The 19,522-nt window shown below is 40.0% G+C and overlaps 1 protein-coding gene across 3 annotated transcripts in view; it reads right to left on the minus strand.

Annotated features, from left to right (window-relative positions):
- cacna2d3a (calcium channel, voltage-dependent, alpha 2/delta subunit 3a) overlaps positions 1–19,522 on the minus strand; it is a 117,278-nt gene that overhangs the window by 62,184 nt on the left and 35,572 nt on the right. For all 3 annotated transcript variants that reach the window (XM_040047584.1, XM_040047582.1, XM_040047583.1), the window contains exons 4-5: positions 13,196–13,255; positions 829–991 (exon numbers count right to left, since the gene is read on the minus strand). In XM_040047584.1, the coding sequence (XP_039903518.1) occupies positions 829–991; positions 13,196–13,255 (223 nt within the window). The remainder of the gene's footprint in view (positions 1–828; positions 992–13,195; positions 13,256–19,522) is intronic.

Raw genomic sequence — 19,522 nt, forward strand, 5'->3', positions numbered from 1 at the left:
TTCATTTCATTCATTCACCTCCTGTCACTCTCACTTCCTTCCTCTCTGTTTTCCACCTAGCTGCAATTAATCTGTTGCTCAGACCTTCCATCAGTCTGACTTAACCTACTTTCTTTCTCATTTACGTCTCCCTCTTCCCTTCTCGCTCTCGCCCTATAATTTCTTTGCCTCTGTTAGCTTGGTTAAGTTGACATGACATTCACGCTGTCCGCTGAGCCTTGTACAAGGCCATGACTTCTCGAGTTGTGGTAGTGGAAGTCTAATTATTTAACTGCTAATTAAGTCAGTGTGTGGCAGGGATGATCCAAATAGTTAAAGTTAATGAATTCAAATCTGCCTCCGGACATGCGCATCAGCTCACACACCAACTGTGTTTCTGATTCCACATTTTTAGACCAGTGTTTTTAGTCGTTTTTGTGACACAACAACAACAAAAGTGATCTCAACATGTAGATTAACTGCTGAACTATAAAAACATGGGTTTCATCCACATACCACAGCTTGTTCTGATGTTAGGACCACAGGTGTGAGAGTAGGTAGGGGCGAAAAACCTAGTATCTCAAATTGTAAAACAACACTGATGTCTGAAATGCTCCAGGCCATTACTGATTGGTCAGATACAATTGTGTCACTGTCATATAACCTGATCTTTGCTGATTGGCTGGGAGAAATCCATGTGGTTCTACACCCTGAGTCATGGCGAGGCCAATTTTGATGTCCATTTAGTTGCCACATATCTTTTCTCACCCATTTAAGGGTTAAACCAAGCCAGTATTGTGCACATGCATTTTGAAGCACTTTTACTTTACATTGGGGTCGTGAACGTACCTTTGTTGTACATGTTGGTGGGCACTTGCACCACGCTGAGGTTGAGGTTGACTGACAAGTTGTTAAAATGGTCATTGGGTTGCAGGATAAATTCCCCTCCCAGCTCTACACTGTTCCCCTCCTCATCCACCTCATTGATCAGCACTGCATTAAAGTATTCATACTAGAAAGAGACAGAAAGAGAGAGAAACAGACATAAAACAAGGCACACACACAACATAACATACACAACACAGCTAAACAGTCCCTGAAGCTGCCACACAGAGTCGATATTGCGTACTGTGGTAACCTGAATCCTTGGACGATCCCAGACGTGCATGTTGTTACAGTGGAAAGCTGCTGAGTTGACAGATCTCTCCTCAAACCTCTGAACACTCCCTTTCTAGCTAGATGTACTGGCTCTGGTGTATTTTTAGTACTGCGCATACTGGGGAGACTATTAATAAATCATAAAGCTGGATAAATATAGAGCACATGACTCCCAGCATCCCAAAGGCTCTTAAGTCTGAGATGCCATGCAGGGCAATGCCTGCAAAGGCTACAGTTAAAGCAGAACAAACGACAACAATCAGATGAACACAGTGAAGCAAGTGAAAAACATCTCAGTGTTTACATGGAAATAAACTATACGGACACATACAGAGGAACAAAAAGCTGAAAGCAGCATGTTTAAATGTTCTTCATGACTTGACACTATTTTTGATATAAAAACAGTCTTTAGTTGTGAAACTGTGCCCAAATAAAACAAATGTCATCCATCCTCTTCCACTTATCCTTTTCAGGATTGTTTACAAGTGTGGCCAAAAACTCCCAAGTGATGCCACATTGATTTTGACATTCAAACCACCACCCCTACATTTAATTTAAACAAAATACAGTTTTCTTCAAAACGATTACAAATATGTGGGTCCTTAGAATAACAAATGCTTTTAAGCTCTGCTTAATTTCTTTCTTACTTGAATTGAAACATCTACATCCTTTACTTTGTGTTTATTCTCAGCAGCAGCAGCAGCAACACTCCCCTGGGCAGGTGTGCAGTGGCGATTACATGGCTCACAGTCACAATGATTTCTCTTGTAATCAAAGAGAATAAGGTCTGAAAAGGGCTCTTGACAAAAATGAAAAGCCGTTCCCTCAAGTCTAATACAAAGCCTCCGTACATGTGCTATCATTCGGAGGGGCACAGACACTCTCTGGACTTCCTGAGGCATGAGCTGTAACTGAAAAGACAGCAGACTGAAGAGTCAGTCTGTATGGAGGCAAGCACTTAGCCCATAGACCTACAACGTACCTCAGTAGGCCCTTTTCTACATGGGATGGAGGAACCCTTTGCCCCATCAACCCAGTTCTCTGTTCTGGCACCAATAACCTTCATTTGGGCTAAATCTTTCTAGCGTCTCTGTGAAGCACCATCATCCCTTCAGCACAGAGCAAAACACAGATAAAGCCATCAATTAGGCTGGCAACAACAGTGCCTATCGGTGTAATTAATCAGGCCTGATTAGACTTATTAGCCTTTTATCAAGGGGAACACTGCCATTTCAAGGTGAGGAGATCAGTGTTGCATATTCTGTTCCATATTTTTAGGCTTTTACCTGAATCTTTCTATTCCTGCATGAACACAAACTTAAAAAGATCAGACCAAGCATTTTAGCATGAGAGGGAAAAAAAAGATGAAATGACCAAAACATACGGAGCAGCGAGCAGATTAAGCAAACACAACATTATAACATCAGCCACTGCATGAGATTGCATCCGTAAGCATTTAGTTACAGTACAAGTACATTAGTATGCAACTCACTAATGTTGGGGACTTGACTTGTAAGAAGAAATCGTGGGCACATTGACCTTTATGATGTTTGGAATATCATCTATTTTCTACAACCAGTGCGGTACCTGTGTTTTCCAGTCCAACAAAATGAACAGGATTTAAATGAGCTGACTCTGACATCAGCATTTTCATGTCTGTCTTGCTTTGGGGAATCACTTCAAAATGTGCCTTTAAGGAAGTGCGAGGATATTTTAAAGGGTTTTCTTTAAGCCTGTAACCATGAAACAAACAGGCTGTTAACAAATACAAATGCAGTGAAACAGGATAAATTTTCACTGCTTAATGATAATTATAGAACAAAATCAGGAACGGAGACGAGATGAAGCTGCTGAGAGGGACAAACAGAAAATATTAAAAATAGATATGTGCAGAACTGTGAATGATACATTAGCCTGTGTTCACAGCTATATGTCATTCCAATAATGTATTATAATATATATCTTGTCTACAATACCACTTGATCTGGAACTCAGAATCTCCCTCACATTAGAAATCGAGAAATCAGGTGTGATTGTAAATGATAGCAAGATTTTTTATTATTTTTTTTGATTGTACTTGATCTAACTGTACCTTTATCCACTGGTAAAGAAGGTCTGAGTTCCTCGGCCACAGCACTTAAACCTCTCAGAGTCGAGCTCCAGAAGAAATACATGCATCGCACAAAGACTGTGTGAATGGCAGTAATGAAAATTACAACTGTTGCGTTTGTGGCTGTTAAATATTCAATCAAGTCTTCATTTAAATCATTTTTCACGTTTTAAATTTGCATTACTTATTGTTGATCCTGGCAAAGCAAAACTGCTGTGAACACTGTAAAAGATAATATAATATATAATATTATAACATTATTATATTAACTCATTCACTGCCATTGACGTCTATAGCCGTCAATTGCAGTGAATGAGTCAATGGGTTTAACTCATTCACTGCCAATGGCTGGCAGTGAATGAGTTAAATCATTTAACAGTTTTGTGTTAATGAAGCAACAAGCAAAAGCTACGGGGAGTTAAACATTGAGTAGGATATCATAAGATTTCTTTGCTAGCCAACATTGCAGAGGAGCTTGTAAAACCCACTTCACAGCAGACTTGATCTCTACTTAGCATGTTGAGCATTTAAGGCCAATACTAACAAAACGGGAGTTTCATGTACACAGCCCATAGATGCACACACTAATATCTGGCACATAGAAGCTAAAGTGACTGCACGTGCTTAAGGTAAAGCTCCATTGTGTCTTCACTCTGTGTTTTGCACCGTTTCTCTCTCATTTACTTGCTTTTCTGCCTCTCAACTCAATTTTCCCCTTTTGTGTTCCTGCTCAGGCTGCTTCTTATTTCCCATTGTTAGCTTGTTGTGCATTCCTCACCGCCTTCTGTCTCTTCCTGGTGTTCAGCTCCCATTGGCTCCCTTCTGCATTTATGTGACTTGGCTAGTATCATCAGCGATATCTGTGGGAAAACTGTTGCACTTCCAGGTTGTCACAGACTAATATCCCTCCCATCTGCCTGTTCATTCCCTGCCTGTACAACAGGTGGAATTTTTTTTAAAAATCCACCTGTTGTAAAATACAAATTAGCATTATTACTATTATTATGATTAAACTATAAACACTTCAGAGTTGTTTTTTTATTTTAGTGAGTTAGTGAGTTTAGTTTATCAGTTCCCAGAGTCAGAACCAGACATGGAGAAGCTGCATTCAGCTTTTATGCTCCAAACTCCCAGAAAGCCTCAGATCAGCTGAAACACTCAGTTTATTTAAATCCAGCTTGAAGACTCCGCTGTTCTCAGCTATATTGGAATAAAGCACCAAATCCACACTGTTTTACTTTTAAGTTTAAATTTCAAAACTTACATTTTAACTACTGATTTTATCTCGTGTTTTTTGTTTGTTTTTTGTTTTTTTCCATTTTAAATCATGCTTTTTATTTGTTTTTGTTTTTTAATGCCTCTGTAAAGCACTTTGCACTGTTGAATTGTGCTATATAAATAAACTTGCCTTGCCTTGAGTAATCGAATCGAATAAAAAGATTCGGGGTTTTAGAATACCTTTGCCTTATTTGAACTAGATCTGGAATAAAAACTCAATAACGGTGTTGTTATCCAGTTGTTATAGCGATATGAGGAATGGCTGGCGTTTTCAGTTACCGAGTGCCCCATAAATGTTCAGATATGTTTGAGCTCAGGGACTGTGAAGGTTAAGTCCATAACACTCAGCACTATTTGCACTTCAACTGCCTTTAAGTGCTTCTTATGTAAGGTTTTGACATACTGTATGTTAGCAGGCATTACTGCTGGGGATTGTATACCTCTTCATGAAGGTGGAAACCAGAGTGCGCAGCATGTCTGCTGCTTTCTCTTTGTACCCCACTCCAACAAACAGTTTTTCACTGTGGATTTGAAACACATTTTCCCATGCTTGCCTCCTTACCATTCTGTTGCATCAGTAAATTGGATCTTTCTTTTTTTTACAGTCATCCACTCAGACATATTGATATGTCTTAGCCCGTTCCAATTATTGGCCTCATTTTCCCTCCTGAAACGTGCTTTCAAATCTGCTACCTATCACTGACACTACAACTACACAGACATGAAAAACTCTTCAATTTATTTTAAGCAAACTCTGTATCATGATAAAGTTGCAGTGATTTGATGCTTTCAATCAGTGTTGGCCCAGCGGTGGGTTAATCAGATACCTTTTAAGGTTAATTGTAATTTGTAACTTCAAGTCATCATTAGCAGCATAATCACTGACAACAGCAAGTGTCCAGCTCCCAAGAGTAAAATTTTCTCCAGTTCCAGGTGAGCGATTGAAGCCAGTGACAATGAGAGCAGAGTATAGTTTTGACCTAGTAATAAATATATTAAAGAGTTACCTAGGCAACCAGAGTGTGCAACATCTGCAAGCGACCAGCAATCAGCTAATAGGTGATGCGTGATGAGATAATCTCTTTCAGTCTGGATGCAGCTGCAGTAAGCACTGCTCTGCTTGTCTGTCACTTTCTCATAGCACTAAAGAGTCGAGTAAATTAAGGTGTCATCTGATTGCAGCTCAGATGGAAGAAAAGCAACTAAAAAATGCTCAAATTTGAAACAAAATAGAAGTGAGAAGTGTTTCTGTGTATTCTTTATGATTATTTCTGATTACTTTGAGGTTCCCATTAAAATTATTACTTTTTTAAATGACATTTTAAACATTGTGACCTCTCTATATACACTTAAACAACAAAGGCTTCTTGTAGAAGTGGCCACCTAGAAGACACAGAGCAACACTTAATGACGACTCAGTTGAAAGACACAATTAGAGCTGTGCAGATGTTAAGTGTTAATTGTTTTGAAAAACAGAAATGAAAAAGATAAGTCACCAGAGGCAACAGCAGTTCAAAGTACAGAAAACACAATGCTTAAAAAAAGTAAAGACATAACACAGCTAATTAATCTGCTAACAAACTCATTCATATTCACAGTATGTTGTCTTTAATTTTGATTAAAATTGCACATTTTCAATAGTGCAAGAGCGAGTGTGGGTGTCTGAATGGAGTCCAGGGCAAACCATGATGTATAACTGTGTGTGTGTGTGTCCAAGTGTGTGTGTGTGTGTGTCCAAGTGTGTGTGTGTGTGTCCAAGTGTGGGTGTCTGTGTTGAGTACATCAATTATGCCATTCCAGCAGTACAGTAAAGGAGAGCCCAGTGCCGCTAATGCAGTCCCAGATCGTAGTGTTAACAACCTGATCTTTAACGCTGCGGTGCATTACGTTGAGAGATTGTAGCATCAGCACCCACTCACTTAGTGTGGGACAGACAAAGAGGGAGAGGATGAATAAAGGGTTAGCAAAAGGTAAAAAGTGGAGCCTTTTCAGTTCCCTTTTTCAAAATGCAAGCCAAAAAGGATACATTTATTGTGTAACATGTACCACCTCACATTAAAATATTATTATGGCACTGATATAATCACACGATCAGTGGATTTACAAAAACAATCACTGTCTGCCTTTAATTCTTTGGCTCGACTTTTGAACATATAGAACCATGAGACTGATCGCTAAGTGAAAATTAGCCTTTTAACAAATGCTCACCAACCACTTCGTTAGGTACACCTGTTCAATTGCTCATTAATTCTGTAATTAACTAATCAGATGGCAGCTATTCAATGCATTTAGACATGTAGACATGGTCAAGTTCGAACTGCCAATCAGAATGGAGAAGAAGGGTGATTTAGGTGATTTTGAAATTCATGATTTTGTGTCTCCGATGCTGTTTTGTCCTCTCTTTGGTGGTTCTGACCTGCATTTTGTGCTTCTGCTATTTTAGTAAATGTGCTCCAGTGTTTCTCTGGACATTCCACAATGTTCTACATGTGAAGATTTGTGCAACTTTTGCAGGAATGTCTTACAAATAGAAGCACATAATGCTGATTTTGTCTCTAGAATTACAAAGTGGCCGTCTCTCTAACACTGGCTGCACACCAGACAATGGAAACTGTGTTGAGTGTGGTACATTTCTATCAGCCCGTGTTCATTTTGTTAGTCACAGATCAAGATCAGGTCAAAATATTGCTTGTCAATGAAAAAAAAACTAAAAAGCAAACACACTGCAAAAGTTTCATTTGCCTCCTAGAGGAGCACCGATGCACTTTAGTACAGTTAAGCCATATATCTGAAGGCTTTTGTTGATTTTAATATTTTTCCTGCAGAGAGTCAGACAGTGGATCAACAGCCTCAAGAGAAAAAGACACAACATGTGATTTGGAAAGGATTGACCATGATGCCCCACCCTCTGGTGCTCACGTTTAAATGTAATCTTGACTTAGACTCTTTTCCCCGCTCACCTCCCTGCTCTTTTTGCCACAGTTTGGAAAGGAAGAAGAGTCCCAGAGTGTGAAAATGTGAGTCGAAAACAACCGGGGGCATGGATATAAGTAATCAGGGGGTAAACAAGACAGCAGACTGAGTAAATAACTTGGAGGAAAAGGCCAAGTAAGAGTTTATATACCTTACTTGAAATCCTACTTCACGCAGCTTAAACTGTGTGCTCACCAACTTGGAGTCAAACATGTCTGGAAGTCTATAGAAGCCACATGGGGGTATAATGCACAAACACACCTCACAACATAGAAATGATCTGCGTTTATCTGACCTTTTCTCTTGGAGCTTGTAGAAATATAGAGGAAAAAGTGATTAACAAAGTTTGTTTGCATCAAATATTTAAATCCACTTGGTTTTCTTAGTTTTAATGTTAGCTTGCGGGTAAATGTAAAAATGTACCAGTAGGTACAACTTAAGTTTATTGGCAGACAAAGCATGAAGAACAACATTGAAGACTTTGCTTCCAAGTTTGATACTTGAGCTGCATTTTGCCTTTTGACAGAAAATAGTTCGATGCTTGCAAATAGTTTGAGGTGACTTAAGTCTTTTCTTTATTCTCACTTAATAATATTCTACAGTGTTGTTTCACATTATGCTGTTTTGGTATTGTTACTGAACTAACGTTCACCCATATTAATGAAAAATGTACAAACTTACATGCTTCACTTTGATCAAAGTTTAGCTTTAAGCAACATGGGGTCTAACTGGCAGTGTCTTGATGCTCTGTGCTTGTTGCTGAGGAGATAATATTACAAACCTCCACTGCCTCACTCAACAATCAGCACTGTTTCTGTCTCTGTGGGGAACCTTTTTGAACCATTTTCTGTGACACTGTTAACAAAGTACTTCAGACTACTTTGTGTGCAAGTTTCACTTCAGTTCAATTCATGTTTATTCATGCAGACTCTCATGGCACTTCATACTGTAAGGTACAAAACCAACAATCAAACAATCCCCTATAAGTGACAGTGGGAAGGAAAAACTCCCTTTTAACAGGAAGAAACCTCCAGCAGAACCAGGCTCAGGGTAGTTTACCCATCTGTCTCAACCAGTTGTGTGTAACTGGGTAATATACAATGTGTTCAAAGCCTAGTCTTGATTAAATAGCTATTTTTAAAAAAGTCACATAAGTGCCCTACATGTGACAGGACACTGAAGCAGGCACTACTTTGAAAACACAGACAGAGACATGGGTCAAAACATTTTTGATATTATTAAGCAACAAGCAAGTGGCTGCCTCTCTGCAGTCTACGATAATGCCCCAGACACGGGAGTATGAGAACAAAAAACAGATTAAGCATTTCTTTCTCACTGCTCCCGCCTGACTGGGGCCACATTTTCAGTCAACATCGAGCTTAGCAATCGGCTGTTTGTTTCCAACCTCCAAGGAAGGATTCGCTGGCTGCAGAGTGCATGGGAGACTGCTCTCTGCTTTCCTATTTACAGTACATGAGCAATGCGGGTAAAAGAGTGAGAGAGGAAAATCGCAGCAGATTACCGTGCCAATTTCACATGGAAGCAGAAGAGCTCTGGAAAGGATAGATAAGGAAATTCCTATCAAATCGCTGCCAGCCAAATATGTATCCAATGGCAATAAACCACAAACATTTTATAATAAACTCAGAATAGTGATGGAGGAGGTTTCACCCTACAGGATGTGGTATTTTTAGCACAGCTGGCAATAATTACCATCTATTCACCATGTTCTGCAGTAAAACGCGCTATTAGAAATGCCACCATCAGAGCAGTGCAGACATGAACCATGCACACCTACACAGGTGTACACGGACAGTGCTGCAATAATATACATGCATGTTCACATGCAGGTAAACGGCTTCTGCATTTCATGATCACACCTCAGGGATGCTTAATCATTTCACTCAGACAATTTAAACACAATTTACAATAAAAAGAAATATTTAATTTAATTACGTAACATATTAGCCCAGTTACCCATAGATGAGCCATCAGATAAACCAAACATAGGCACACTAACAAGCATGCTGAGCAAAGACAATGATCTAGTACTACCATGATGAGCCCGATAAAGATGATTATTATACGTATGAGGTCGTCACACGATGCAAAGTCTGTCTTTGTCTGTGAAATTTAAAATGTACCGATATATTTGTTAGGACAACACAAAGTTGTCTAAATATTATGACTGAGGTCATCTCAGTGATACCTGTAAGAACAGGGTGATGATGAAGGGAGAAAGATGAACAAGATACGACGATCAGATTGAACGGCATTTAAACATTTCTTTTATAAAATAAACAAGGTAATCACATGTGTCTTTTGATCCCCCTCTGCTGTTAGTGATCAATGAATTATTCGTTTAGAAGTGACGCACAGCACGACCACGAGAGATACTGAGTTTGCTGTGCAGGTATAAAAGAAACTGAGCTGGTTGTTACTGAAGAAACCACAGTTAGCAAAGTATTTTCATTGCATGTTGAAATTAAAAACCTTTTTCAGACTCTGTGTTTTGTTTTATTTTTGTCTTCCACAACAGGTTTTGGTGTCTGCAGCTGTTGAGTATATTCCTTCCAAAATACAACAGACTTCTCAGTCAGCTGGGTTTGCACGGTGTACTGTTTGAGCTGTACTCCAGTTGGTTTCTTCAGTTTGTTGCTCAGTTTGTACCCATCTTCTGCCAGTTTGGGGCAATATCTGAAAAAATGTAGTACGGAAAATGTAGAGTACTCTATTTCCAGTTGTGCTACTAATGCTATTTTTGCTTTGCTCCTACCAGTGACAAGACAGAAGTCAGAGTGGGCAACAATATTCTTTAGTTAGGTCAAATTACAGGTTTATATTTCCTTTCTTCAGTCCCTCTCACCAGCTTCCTTTTCTTTCCCTTTGTCTTCTCTTTGTCTCCAGATACATCATATAGGTGTGGTAGTATAAGGTATCTTGATAACTGTATATCAGAAAATGCAAAATGCTCAATTTACTGTTTTTATTAGCCAGTATCAACGTCTGAAGCTAAAAAGCATTAAAGCTAAAACAAAAGGATGCTCATCTCATCACTAGCAAGTAATTATCAGCATAAAGCACCACTGTGACCCCACACGATGTTATTGCATATTAAGCTGCATAGCAAACAAAAAGACAAACCCAGTACTCCATAAATATCAAATGCACATGACCACAAAAACATGCAGAACTATAGACAATACTTTCAACCCAATATTGAAGGAGACAGTTTTGTTTGCTTGCCCTCGTTTCATGAATAAATTATTAGTTAAACGGAGTGGTTTCTCTTATTTGTTTTGTCTTCTATATGTCAGTGCATGTGTGCGCTTGGGCGTGAGCATTGTTTTAAAGCACGGTCAGAGTGTTAAATGGTGTAATTTTCCTTTACAGATCAAAGGAAGGAAATTTCAGTTTGTGGAAAAAACAAGAACATAAAAAAAAGAAATGACAGGGGCAGAGCTGGACAACAGTCAGTGGTTAAATCTAGCAACTCATCCTCCTTAATAACCAATGACAGCAGGACACCACAGGATATTCACTGTAATACCTTTAAAACCTGGCAGAGTAAACACATGCTCGCTGCTGCTGCCACTAACACACATAACACAGCTGCCAAGCGATTTATAAGTCGTTTTCCAGCAAATACTCCCAAGTCGACTTAGTATCATATTTCCTCTTTAAAACTCAAGTTTCTGCTGTTGCTCCTCCCACTTTAAGAAACTTCTGAGATGTGCTCGATGCTTGAACAAACTCGCCCCGCCACATATTCAGCTATTCTGCCTCTCTCTCTTGCACGCGCACACACACACACACACACACACACACACACACACACACACACACACAGTACAAAGCTGCACTCTAAAAATTAAAGCTGCTCAAATGGATTTGAGGCAGAACCATGAGAGCAGAAGCTTGGTTTGGGGGGGTGTATACAGAAATGATTAGCTGAATGCATTTGCCCAAGTCTGCAGAAGTGAGGATGGAACTCCCAGAGAGTCATTTAGAAAGTGTTGAATGTTTGAGTGGGAATATGACAGAGATATAACGCCATAAATAATTCATGATTTATGTTTCAGACTCAAAAGGTGTTTCCCACAGAGTATACCCAGGTATAAAAACATGACTATTATTGCTTGCTTTACATATCTATTTGACAAACTAGATGTGTTTCCTCCCCCATGCAATTAAATGTTGAGTTATTATACATCTGTAGGTGCAGCTGCATCGCCTTTACTGGCTCCAGATTTGTTCAACTACAAATAAGGATTTGCAGTATAATTGCACAGAGTTTCCCCTTACCCCTCGCCCTGTTCAGGGGTATTATCAGAATGTTGAAAGCATCACAGGATCTACCTGAGACGGTAGGGGAATGCCCTAGTCATACTACACACGAAAATTACAGCTGATATGGGCACTTTGCAAGCCCCCATTAGAGCCACAATTATCCTCCTGGGAGTGAAGGAAAATTCCACCTGTTGATGTGGTCGGGTGGAAAAGGTGTTACCTTTGCTTGCTCCTGTCACGTCCCAGCATGCCTTGGAAAAGCATGAGGCAAATTGTGTACTATAACTCCCTGCAGTGCAGTGGTTGTTGGTCTCCACAGGGGCTGCTGTTTGTCACAGATTCTGTTCGTAATTTCTATGGATAGTTTGTGCAGCCGAGGGCAGAGCATGGAGGGGGGAGGATTTGATGGTCTTTGAATTTTGTCTCTGTTTTTTCGCAGACAATGTGATTCTGTTGGTTTCATCAAGCCATGACCTCCAGCTTATACTGGGGCTGTTTGCAGCCAAGTGTGAAGTGGTTTGGATTCGAATTAGCAAATCTGAGGCCAGGCATTAAAAGGGTGCAGTGCCCACTCCTACTCTGGTTTCGGAACGAGCTGTTTCCCCAGGTGGAAGCGGTTATGTATCTCAGTTACTGCTCACAAATGAAGGAAGAGTAAAGCAGAAGATCGAGAGGCTTGACAGGGACGTGGATGCTACACTAGTCTGTTGTGGTGAATAGAGCTGTTCATGAAAGTGAATCAAGATTGATCAAGATTAATCTCTATTCCTACCATCCCTCGTTGTGACCGCAAGAATAAAGATTATGGAAGAGAGTGGCGGAAATGGGGATCCCCTAAAGGGTATGTGCGCTTTGGTCATTTAGGAGGGGCTCAGAGTAAAACTGCTACTCCTTAACTTTAAAAAGGAGCCAGTTGAAGTGGTTTGGGCATCTGACCAGGATGCCTTTTAGGTGAAGTGATCTGGGTATGTACTGGAGGGCCCAGAAGACTCAGGACCCCCTTCAAAAGATGCTAAATAAGATGTTGAATAATAATGTGGATTATAGTTGGGATAAAAGCTGTGAGTTGTATTAGAACAATGCATAGATTTTAATTTTACAAAATATGTAAATAAATTGTAACTCTGCAAAAATAGTAATCATATTTTGTTCTTTAGATGACATTAACTACACAATTCACAAAGCTGTGAGTAGAAATAAGGTTTGCTACTATTATTAATATTACTACCAAAAGTATTATTATTTCTCTATAATAACAGCAGACAAAAATTACAAACCTAAACAACAAATGTAAACACTTATTTATAAAACATGCTGCAAATTGACACTTTTTCTTTATTATTTTCATCATTGATGACAGAATTATTTAGCTGGTTGAATTGTCAGTAGTGTCCAAGAGATACACACCTGTAGGTTTGGATCCTCTTCATGTTGAAGGTGAGCTTCCTCTGCTGCCTCTACCAGCCTCTACAGGAGTAGAGAAGATAAGAGAAATAGAATAGCTTGAGTAAAGAAGTGAATTGATTAGTGGGTCAAAATAAAAGGCGGAGAAACCTTCATACAGAAAAAAGCTTTACGACCAGCTTTAAAAGCACCCTTAGCACTTAGGCTACACTAAAACCCCTCAGGAAACGCACAAATACACACACACAGATAGAAGACAGACATTTGGCGATCTCGTGAAAAGAGCCTATTTTCCTTAATGGTTCAGCGGTAGAAGTAATGACCGCCTTAGGTTCTTTGGACACTGTGACAACAAACTCCTTCATCAGTTCATGCTGTTTTACACATGCACTTTTTCGCTCATAAACTCAACAACAACAACAACATGTGATGACACACGAACACACACACATACACTCCATTATCGCCCTCTTGCTGTTACCGTCTGCTGTGCGTGCCTCTATGTGGGTGAGGGTATATCTGTGCCTTCTTTCACCCTATCTAATGAGAATAATCATCCTTCAGAAGCAGACAAGCTGATGCTACTGTTTGCAAATGAAAAACAATCATGGAAATTAACAATTTTAAGAGATGGAGTTTATCATATAAAGCAGAAAAAGCAAGAGGCCCCCTTCTATCTAATTAACAGTTTCAGCACTACTGAATGTAGAGTCACTACAGACATGTTCATTCTTTCTTGTGTTTTTGTGGTAGCATAAAATTGTTAAATGCATAAAATTGTCATTTTTGCATTATCCAATTTGTCCATTTGTGCTCAGAGCTTACAAAGTCAAAACATTTAACTTAAGACAGTTTATCCACTTTTTCTCATCCTGGACGGTGGTTCTGACACTCACAGTCCTTGGCTTCCTTCTTTCTGATCATACAGTCTCAAGATGGTGGATTTGGGGTAAAACTCTCCATGGATGGTCAGGAGCTTTCTTTTTCTTCTGTCTCCTGCTTTGACCAGCTTATTATAGCAGTGGGTATCTGATTGCCAGCAAGGCGTAGGTGTTGATTGCCTGGATCTTGTTCTTCCCATTCAGCTGACTTCTCAGGAGTTGCCTTATTCTGTGCAGTATTTGGTGGTTGCAGCTTTCCTAGTGGTTCCCATTTGCCTGTGGGATTCCCAGGTACTTGTAGCTGCCCTCGATGTCTGCAACGTTGCCTTCTGGTAGTTCGACCCCCTCAGTTCTGACTACCTTCCCTCTCTTTGTTACCATCCAACTACACTTCTCCGATGTCACTTCTGTTGACACTTAGTGGTGTGGATCAGTGAAGTCTCGTTCGCTCCTGGCATGTAGAGGAGGTGGCTGACAATTGCTCCATTCCGTAGTCGGTATCTGTATCTTGTCAGTGAGTGTTGTCTTCTCACTGAGAGGGTTTAGGCCTATGTAGAACAGCAGTGGGGCCAGAGCATCTCCTTGGTAAATCCCGCACTTGATGGTGATTTGTGCTGTTGGCTTGAAGTTGGCCTGTAGTGCTGTTTGCCATATCCCCATCAAATTCCCGATGAACCTGTTGATCTTGTATAGTTCTAGGCTTCCAGGATGCATGTGTCTCAGGCTTTCTTATGGTCAATCCAAGAAGTTTGGAAGCACCAGGACTCTCGGCCAATCTGAATGATCAGGGTAGAAAGGCCTTAATCAAAAAAGTGACCAATACCCTAAAGGCCACTCTGACAGAGCTCCAGTATTGCTCGTGGAGAAAGGAGAACCTTCCAGAAGGAAAACTATTTCTGCATTACTCCACCAATTTGGCCTGTATTGTAGAGTAGTCGGTAGAAGCCACTCCAGTAAACATCACCTGAAGGACTCTCAGAATATGAAAGACAAAATTCCCTGGTCTGATGACGTATTGGCCAAATGATGAGTGGGTACCCACTCATCATTTGGCCAATATGCTGTCCCCACAGTGAAGCATGGCGGTGGCAGCATCATGCACTCTGGAAGTCCGACGAGGCAAAGGTTCATTTTCCAACCGGACAATGACTCTAAGCACGCAGTCATGATAAAAATGGAGTGGCTTCAGGACCACTCTGGGCCTAGCTAATCCCCAGACTTGAACCCCATTAAACATCTCTGGAGAGATCTGCCAGTAATGCTGCCCATGCAACGTGATGGAGCAAGAGCCAATTTACAAAGAAAAATGGGAGAAACTGCACAAAAACAGGTGTGCCAAGCTTACAGCCTTATACTCAAAAAGACTTGAGGCTGTGCTGCCAAAGGTGCTTCAAATAATTGCTACGCAAAGGCTGTGAATACTAATGCACATGTCATTTAAAAAAAATACATTTTGAAGACTTTTAAGCACTTTTTCTCTTTCTCATTATGGGATGTTGTGTGTGGAAATGTGAATTGAAAAATGGACTCTCCCCTTTGACCCTTTGTCCAAAGGCCAAGCAAATATTTTAACCCACACCTTGTTAAGTGAAGTAGGCGTGTTGTGTTAATGTGTTGTGTTAATGCAAGTCTTGCATTAAATTCACTTAACAGATAGTTTATAGATATAATGGTTTAAACCATAAGAAAACCTTAGTCAGCTGCTTTTTCTCCCCTTCAGTTGCCTGAATGGATCCATAAAACTGTCTCTGAATTGTCTTTAGCTGGGTCCACAAAATGTGAGTTGATGATTATATTTTTTGAGAATTAGCCATGCCTTAAAGCAGTTCAAAGTCCAAGGTGTTTTCCCTGCAGAGCCCAAATTCATAATTTTACTCAAAGGTTACTCATGTTTATCTTTGCTTTTGTTACAGTTTAACAGACAGAATAACGAGCATTTATGTAACTGCTGGTTATCAGATCATTAGCATGATAAATGTATGGCAAGAACAAGTAATATTATACTCTGTCAGCACTCACTTGAATCACTCAGGTAAAACTAATATAATGTAATCATGTATAATTAAAGTTGCTGACCTGTCCAACTCTTACACCAGGGGCTTAGGTCCAGTAATGCCAGTGAACAACTCTTTTAATGTGTCCACATTTAGATAGCTCCAGTCATCGGTGTTAAAAATGGAAATTAACTGTTGAGAGGTCTTAACAGTTATTCTCACTAAGTAGTCTAACGATGGCTGAGAACTGAAGACAAAACTTTAAGGGCCTCTGGTGTTAGTCATGATGATTTAACACATAACTGCGCCCTTACAGCCTTGATCCCTTACCAAGGAAGATTCCTAAGAAACTAAAAAAGTACCAATTGATAGCATATACTAGCTTTTTAAACAGGTGTAGTAGATCTGCTGATGTGTACAAAGTACTGGAGGAACAGTTTAAGAGAGAAAAAGATTCTCATGCATGCGCGCATTTTTTAAAAATGAGCACAATTTGGAGTAACCTTGTTTTTGGGGTGTTTTTTGTTGATTAAAATAAATATTGCGTTGTGAGGAGCTTTTAGAATAATTCTCTCAGTATAAAGAAGCAGGACTAGAAACTGGATTTTCGGGCCGAGAGCAGCAGGACTGACTCTCAGGAATCTCTATTCAACACACAAACACAGACACACACAGCAATGCTTCCTCGTACGTCTTTCTACTGATGCACATTGTAAGTTCTTATCGCAAGTAATTTCTCTCTTTCACAGCTGGTCCTGATGTCTATGAGTTTTAGTAATAGACTTCCATTTCACATTTCCATTCAAATGGCTTTACCAGTAAAACTACTGCAATCAGCCAGCTTATTTCAGCCAGGCCATGTGCTGGTGCGCTTGTGTGTTGCGCTGCTGCGCTTGTGTGTGCAGGCAGACTGTTTTTGGAAGTGAACGCTGTAATCTAGAGTCCAACCAATCATTTTCTTCACCATAGCAACACACCTGGCCATTGCATACTGTTGCATATCATTCTATGCTTCATTCTAGTTGGCTATTGATTATGTATACATGTATTCAACCTTCTTTATGATCTCTGAGAGGCTGAGAGAGAGAAGCAAGGCAGAAAGGACCTGGATGTCTTCTTTCTCTGTGTGTGTGTTTGTGTGTGTGTGTGTGTGTGTGTGTGTGTGTGTGTGTGTGTGTGTGTGTGTGTGTGTGTGTGTGTGTGTGTGTGTGTGAAGCAACACAGGCAGGCAGGTACATTTGCTGAGAACTCGAGGAACAAACAAAGATAAGGACGGTGAAATAAAGGGAGGATGAAAGAGGAATGATAGAATAGCATTCTCTGAAGGTCTGATCACTTAGCCTCACACTCCCAACAAAATGTCAGCTGCTGCTTGCAAAAGCCACTGTCGATACAAACATACTTGTCAGCATTTGTGAGTGGGTAATGGTCTGTTTTTGTGCGTGCGTGTGAGTGTTAATCATTTTCTCAGCTGACACCTTGAAGTATTAGCTCCTTGACCTATTCTGCTTCTTTTGCAAATGTCAGTCCTTAAACATGTGCAAGTATGCATGTACTATATGCGTCATGAGTCCATGAACTGTATGCATGTGTGTCCATGTATAGAGTTATAAGGTAACCTGAACTTCCCTCCAATCAGAATTGAGCCTATTAATCTGGTTCAGACAAAAATAATTGGATTTAAGTGTTACAAAGCATTACATTTTCTCAAGGAATACATTAAGGAATATATGGCTTGTTGTAATTTCCGCTCTACTGCACTCTACCGAACATTTGAACACTTATTTTCTACCTCTGGTAATCAGTTCTGACATATTATTAATGCAGTTTAACTTACCAAGCAATAAGATGGGACTAAAAGCTCTAGGGAAAAATAACTTGCATAGTAGCAGGGAGTCTCTCAATTGGAAAAACACATTAGAGATAAGTAGATACTCCTTACTCCTGTGAATTTCAATTCCCCCATATCACCAGGATGAACACTCCAGGTGGCGTGTTTATCTTTGTGTGCATGTTGCGTTGCTGTGGGCGTACACAAGGTAGCATGCTGTCTGATTGCATGCGTTCGTGTGTGTCTCGCAAAAATTCAAATGAGCCTGCCATGTCTTTTTGTCAATAGGTGGTCCTGCCAAAATGTATGATGCAGTTTAAAAAGAGAGGAAATTACTTTTCTTTTCAAACCATTCTGTCGAGGCTTTGCTTGGTATGAGATGACAGTAATAATTAAACTGACACAGCAACAGCCCTTTTGCCTCTTTGAAAACACACGCCCTTATACGAGCACATTCGCTTTCACTGCTGCCAGAGTAAAAAGCTACATGTACAGTGCTAACAGGACCTGCTATGGTAACGGGACAGGACTCTTAGTTACTAGAAAAGAAAAAATCCCCCCAAAAACGATGGCATTTCTATTAAGAAAGATGTCTGTTTTATTAAATGTAATTTGACAGTTTGCTTAGATTTACATGTTACATTTTAATTAAGATCTATTTAGATCGAGTGTCTTTAAGCTTGAGCGAAACCTTGCTTGTCTAATGGTTCCCAGATCTCTAACGTAAATAAGTGATGTCTTCCCACTGAATTAAACAAAAATTTCATCACTTTCCATCCCACCCACCTCCATCCGCCCCCTCTTTTTTCCTGACATTTGGACTCATCTACCCCCTTTCATTATCTGACATCGTGTGATTATGATTTGCCTAACAAAGGACTCAGTTTGTTTACACTTTCAAAAGTTCAGAAACGATCCCCCTCATTTAACTGTCAGCGTGATTGGCTTATTGTTGTTCTTGCGCCGTGCTTGCTGTATTCTGGGTTTCCTGACGGATGAAGCCGCTGACCTTAGCAAATGCCTATCCATTATGAATGCAACACTAAAGCTGTGAAAGTTAGGCTGTCATATATAGCTGAGCTATGCTAAGAGCCACAGTCAGAGAAGCGGAGGAAGGATGGATGGGGTGGTCACATACATTATTGACTGGTAACGGAAGTCTCTGACTTTTTTTAAGCAGTACATTAAGCCTTGCCTCAGGATGTTCCCTCCACCAAAAAAGGGAGGGCAGTGGCCTGAATCTGAATGTTCTCCAGAGGTAACAAAGAACAAGACCGCATCAACTACAGCTCTAAATAGACTCACATAAAAAGCATTCCCTAAGGTCCTGTGTGCTGTTGCTTCAACACACATTTGTACTTCGGAGTACAACTTAACTTCCCATTTGTCCTGTAACCATCTTTGCAAGTTAGAAGTTATTGCAGAGATCCGTCCATAGAGTAGCAGAGTTGCTACCCAATAAAAGTTAAATATCAGGATCAGAACCTAAAATTATATCTATTTATCAGCCCTGTTTGAATTACATATTTTTCTCTAATATAATGGCACGAATAGATAAAATTATAAATATGTCCATGTGATATATACAAATAAAGTACGCTAAGCTAGTGCAGTTAAAAATCGT

This window comes from Simochromis diagramma, unplaced genomic scaffold (genome assembly GCF_900408965.1).
Source record: "Simochromis diagramma unplaced genomic scaffold, fSimDia1.1 OVJJ01000387.1, whole genome shotgun sequence".
Classification (NCBI taxonomy): domain Eukaryota; kingdom Metazoa; phylum Chordata; class Actinopteri; order Cichliformes; family Cichlidae; genus Simochromis; species Simochromis diagramma.